General features: G+C 37.0%; 1 protein-coding gene across 1 annotated transcript; it reads right to left on the bottom strand.

Annotated features, from left to right (window-relative positions):
- Positions 1 to 2161: 2161 nt before the first annotated feature.
- On the bottom strand, positions 2162 to 5545 carry LOC112002854 (probable L-type lectin-domain containing receptor kinase S.5). The gene is made up of 2 exons (XM_024035018.2): positions 4044 to 5545; positions 2162 to 3151 (listed from the first exon to the last, which is right to left on the bottom strand). The coding sequence occupies exons 1-2, from the start codon at positions 5302 to 5304 to the stop codon at positions 2391 to 2393; spliced, it is 2022 nt and encodes a 673-aa protein (XP_023890786.2). The 5' UTR covers positions 5305 to 5545; the 3' UTR covers positions 2162 to 2390.
- Between the last annotated feature and the right edge of the window lie 315 nt (positions 5546 to 5860).

Here is a 5860-nt window from a genome sequence, read left to right as displayed (position 1 = left end):
ATAAAGATCATGTCATTGTAAACAATACACTCTCTAGAGAATATCATCTTTTATTTTGAAAACTAGTTTATTTTTACTATGGGCCATTAAAAAATAGGTTTAAGTATCCATAATTTATGTCAATTTTAATATTATACTTTGGTTTCACACTTATGAATGCTTCTCATACGAATTTTATTTTGAAAACTCATTTATTTTGGATATGGAACATTAAAAAGTAAACATAAGCATCCATAATTTATGTTAATTTTATTGATATACTTCGTCTTCACAGTTTTCACACTTATAAATGCTTTTCATACATTTGTATATATACATGTCTAAATGCTTTTCACACTTTATCATTTAATATCTTAAAATATTTTCTTCTTGCATTATTCAAGTAATAATAAAAAGATTTCAATCATTCATCTTTTAGTTCACTTGCATTGTAATTTCTTCCTTGGAAGTCATTGTAATTGAATAGCATTTAGAATATATATATATATATATGAATGATTTTATCCAAAAGAGAAATGCTATTGTTCACAATATTTTCATAAAAAATTCTATGTGACAAGTTGTTACGAATTGTTATTGGTGGGGTAGAAAAATAATTTTAGTAGTAGTTTTAAATTATAATCAATAACAACTAACATTAAAACAATTTAACATGTGGCACTGACATTATAATTGTCAATTGAGTTTGCATTAGGGAACAACTCTAAACCTTTTCTCAAAAGAAAAAAAAAAGAAAAAAGAAAGGGAAATAACTCTAAAACATTTTTTTTTTTTTTTTAAAGTTTTAAAAACAGGTTGGATCACCGGTGAAACTGTTTATATTCCAATTAGAAGAAGGGATTCGGTGGTAGTGCCCAAAATTGGAGAAATGTTATTATGGTATTTCATATATATATATATATATATAAATTAATAAGAATAAAAGAAACTTCTGAGCAGCATACATGATACATGTCATGTATACAAAGCAGAATTTTATTCTCTCCCAAAATTATGCTAGCCTGCAAATTACCTCATACAAAACATGCAGGTAGAGACCTTTTCAACCAAATTAAAACAAGCAAGACGACGACGCAACTTGGAAGAGCTCAAGCAATTTCTTTATGTGACCAAGTAAGGCAATGACCAAATGAATGGGCTAGGCAAAGAAAAACTAACGCGCATTGGAATAGCTACTTATCTTCTTGGGCAACTGTATGCGTCCAAGACTCAGCCAGTGTTTGGGCAACTTAAAGCCTTACCAATAATTTATAGTTGCATGCTCTCAAGCTTTATCCTGACTTCTTACGGCATGGTTTGAAGAAGATATTGGAGTTTTGAAACTGATGAAGTTACTATATAGCTTGTGGCTTGCAGTGGAATGCTGGAGTGTAATCAAAACAAATTCTTGATGAAGTTTGGTTTGTTTCACTTTCAAGTATATGCCTGAGGTACTGTGGTCACTTCTTCATTTTTCTAGAATTTAACTTATATTTGATTTTTGTGTTCTTTAATGTGGAATGCAATTAACTTGTCTCTGGTTCTGGCTGCATCAATGAATAGTTTTTTTACATCAGCATCTGATTAAACAATTACTAAATATTAAATACAACTCAATGCAATAAGTCCTAAAAATTCTGAAAGTAACCTGGTGAGATATTAGTTTCACTGGATCCATAAGTAAACTGATTCTACTGTTACGACACTGGTTCTGAGGTTGTATATATGAATATGTAAGCATCTCTTGCTACACTTCTATGGAATAATCTTCTTGTTAGCTTACAACTGGTTACCCATGATACCATAGAGGATATATATAGTATGCATCAAGGAGAAAATCTGGAATGGTGGACAAATTTCTTCATGATCAATCGTGTTTGGCATGGTCTCTAATGTCAGTACTTGTGTTCAATAAACCAAAATGCAAATGCTGGAACATATCAATATTATGTATTCTATGTGCCAAAATAAACTTCTTTTGCATTTCAACTTCATATTAAAAGTCCAACAATTAAATGTATAAAACTGAAAGAAAAAGAATGGATTTCATGGACTTCATCACAGGGGAAATTCTGACCCAAAAAATTTACACTAGGAAAGAAGAAGGTTACAGAAAAAATGAATCATATTTACTTATCACCCACAAAAAAAAGGGCGTTGGGGGGTGGGTGGGGGGGGGGGGGGGGGGGTGGTGGAGAATGAAGACCCAATTAGCCCATAAGGCTAAGTCTGAATCTGTAGAGAATTGAGGACTTATTAGTGCATATTTCACAAGCTTAGGAATGCAGAAAAATGAGTATCTTCTTTAAAACAAAAGCCCCCATTTTAATGCAAAAGGAGAGTGCCTACTGACTCCAGGGGTGAGAGGAAGCCTTCTGCTATAATGTCATAATCCATGATACTGACCAACCTCAGGAAGCAAATGTGTTAGAAAACAAACTGTCAGTGCTGCTGAAGGCAGTAACCATCGAAGGCCATGTGAAAGCAGGCTTGAATGGAGGTACATTAGGGACTGGCATAGTTCCAGCTATGATTTGGCAGATATCTTGTGTTTGAGGCCTCTCACTGGCAATGGGATGTGAACATGCAAGCCCTAGAAGTAAAAGCCTCTCTGCTTCATCAACCACATAATCATTGCCAAGGTTCTCATCTATAGCTTCTTCAATGCTACCTTCGCGATGTAACATCCAAACCCAATCAACCAATGAATAGGGACGCTGATGGTGATTGATACTAATCCCAGGACTTCTGCTGCAGACAACCTCAAGCACCACTGCTCCAAAACCATACACATCAGATTCCGGGGTGGCCCTCCCTGTGTGGAAACACTCAGGAGCAACATAACCCATGGTGCCCGGAACTCCAGCTAATCCTAGTTCAGCATAGGAGTTCCTTTCATTATCCAAGGCTCGGGCAAGGCCAAAGTCACCCAGGCGAGCATTATAGTCAGAGTCCAGCAAGATGTTGCTGGCTTTGAGGTCGCGGTGCACTACCTTCTGATCATACTCATTGTGCAGATAATGCAATGCTGATGCTACTCCGGTTAGTATCCTATACCGACGCCTCCAATTCAAAGTGTTCTGGTTGGAAGCCTCATACAGGTGCTTATCAAGACTACCATTTGGCATAAAGTCGTACAATAGTAGTAGCTTCCCTTTCTCGTAGCACCACCCTGAACCAAGACCATATCTTAGAGAGGAGATCAGGGGTTAAATATGGCATTTAATCAAGCCAAACCAAAAGCAGGGCACATCAATTGAGCTACTTAGATATTTGAAAAAAAAATAACGGTAGCTATATGGCAGCTTAGTGAACCAGATGCTGATATAATGTTTTGCCTTCAATCACATAAGTATCTTAACAGTAGTCTTATATTGACTATTGATGCAATTTATTTGAGTAGTATATGTCATATGGTTTGACTTCTACTTCCTGCTACAACTGATAATTTGGTACATAAATGTTTTGCCCTTGTCAGAATATGTAAACATACAATACTAGTGAAACATTCTTCTCTGTAATCAATTTTATGCCTTAAATTCAATTAGATGGGTTACTATCATAAACGAAGCTGCTATGACTATAGTTTTAATTTGAATTTGCTAGCATCCTTTTGTTAAGGAGGACGTAAGAGCATGCATTTTGCTTTTACAATCTCATCTTATAGCTAGGACAGGTTCTTCAATGGGAAGAAATGAATTCCGCAAACAAGTAAGGCAAGAAACAAATAATTTAAAGAATAGAAGCACTTTCTTCTACCAAGTGAGGAAGAGAGTAAGAGAATTCTGCATTCTTTCTAAATACAAGAAAACCCTAAAAGTTCAAGGGGTTGATCCGCAAGAGGTTGTAATGTCAAAGCACACCCTCTTAAGACTTCTGGAAAATTTCCTTAATTTGACAAATGAATAAGGCAATTTCAAATATTGAATGTTTCTTTTAAATCAAATTCTTGGGTACTTTGCAGATAAACCTTGCGATGATCTTTGAATTGCAAGTTGTCTAGAATATTAGAATGACATAAAAAAACAAACAAATAAATAAAGAAAAATGAAGAGGGGGATTACCAACTAAGCGGACAAGATGTTTATGGCGGAGACGGTGAATAATGGTGAGCTCTGCCAAGAAGTCATCTTTGCTTTGAACGCTGTCTCTGGAGAATTTCTTGACAGCTATTTCAGTACTAGATTTATGATCCTTGTCCTGCAGAATTCCTTTGTAAACTACACCAAAACCACCTTGACCCAGCATCATACTCTCATGGAAGTTGTTGGTGGCCTTCTTTAAATCTTTGTACTTGAATTCCCTTGGCATCCCAGGCAACCATCTCAACTGTGTGCCAAGCACCTTAGACTCCTCATCACCCCCTCTTCCTCTTCTTTTTCTCTTGTTCAAATATAAAACCCCACATAGGATCAACAATGTCACCAATGGAACTCCAACCCCAGCACCTATCCCAGCACCTATCTTCAACCAAAGCAAATTACTTTTCTTTTGTAGGTCATCAATCTCTAAGCTCCATTTCAATACACAATTCAACTCAACCTGTGGATCACCTGTTGAAGCAGCAAACCCAAAGTAGGATTTTTTATTCACATACTGACTCAGGTTTATGGTCTCGTTAAGAAGAGGCTTTTCAGGCTTGGGTTGGCCGTCTTTCACCATGTAAACCTCCATCACCTTCGACGTGCCATTGTATTGCACCCAGACGCTGTAGCTGGTGCCTTCTTTTGAAGATAATTCGATATTATAATCATCAAGAGAGACAGTGGCAGTTGAATTAACAGAGTTGATGTTGAGGCCAATATGGTTGTCATTAGGATCATAGTCTTGCTTTTCGGTATCAAACTCTATGGCCATGATCCGGTTGGTTTGTTTACCATCATTGATGGCATTGGTGAGGCCAAGCCATTGCCCATAACTAGCATCAGGGATTGAGAGATCCGGAGCAATGAGAAAAGCAAGGCCCTCCCCAGGATTGGACTCGTTGATACTTTTCATGTTAATGATAAAAAAGGAGTTGAATGAGGCCTGCTTGTCATCGGACAACCACATATTGAAAGGTTGTTTATACATAATGCGACCGGACTTGTTGCGGAGGCTGAAGGCATCGTTCACTGTGTCTGGGGTTATCTGCAGGGCTCTATAATCAATAGTCGCACCATCCCCCATAAACACCAACCAATTTTGATCCCTCGTCAGATTAAAATCACTGAAATTAAATTGTGGCGCAGCCTGGATATCAACCAGATGCAAAAGGCTACAGAAAAGGATAATGACAATAGTGATGTAGCTTCCACCATTTGACATGTTACTGTTAGTACCCATTTTTGTAACTGCTGTGACAGCGGAAGCTAGCTCTAATACCAGCTTGTTGCAACAATAGAATAAGCTCTGATCTCAGTTTGTTGCCAAAGAAAAAGGGGGCCTCTGGAAGCACTTTCGCATATGATCGATGTGAAAACAGCTATGTAGTACTGTAGTAGGTAGTTCTTTTGGATTGAGACTTGAGAGGAGCGGCAGAAGCCAAAAGGTGGCAAAAAAGAAAAGAAAAGAGAAACTGAAGATTGGGATCAAATGAACACAACTTGTAACCTTCTCTTATAAATAAGAGAGGTTATGGCCCACTCGATCCCCTTGTTAATCAATTTGACAATTTCTTTCTTCTTTGATTATTCCCGAAAGAGGGCTAGCTGATTGTCAAAAACGTGGGAGTTTTGAATTCAAAAGTCAAAGCAGCAGCCATTGGCTGGAATTGGAGAATCATTATTTTGGTATTATAAAAGACTAAAAGAAATTTCTGAGTAGCATGTATATATGTATACAAAGTCCACAACGCAACTTGGAAGGCCTCAAGCAATTTCTTATGCGTCCAAAAAAATGA

This window comes from Quercus suber, unplaced genomic scaffold, assembly GCF_002906115.3.
Source record: "Quercus suber isolate HL8 unplaced genomic scaffold, Cork oak 2.0 scaffold_252, whole genome shotgun sequence".
Classification (NCBI taxonomy): Eukaryota; Viridiplantae; Streptophyta; class Magnoliopsida; order Fagales; family Fagaceae; genus Quercus; species Quercus suber.
Note: the sequence above shows the minus strand (reverse complement) of the source record. Positions and strands in the feature narration are given on the sequence as shown.

Excerpts from the sequence above, each read along its gene's own strand:
- LOC112002854 (XM_024035018.2), bottom strand. The coding sequence starts at position 5,304 with ATGGGTACTAACAGTAACATGTCAAATGGTGGAAGCTACATCACTATT. Across the intron at positions 3,152-4,043 it reads ACATCTTGTCCGCTTAGTTG|GGTGGTGCTACGAGAAAGGG; the intron begins GTAATCCCCCTC and ends GTCTTGGTTCAG.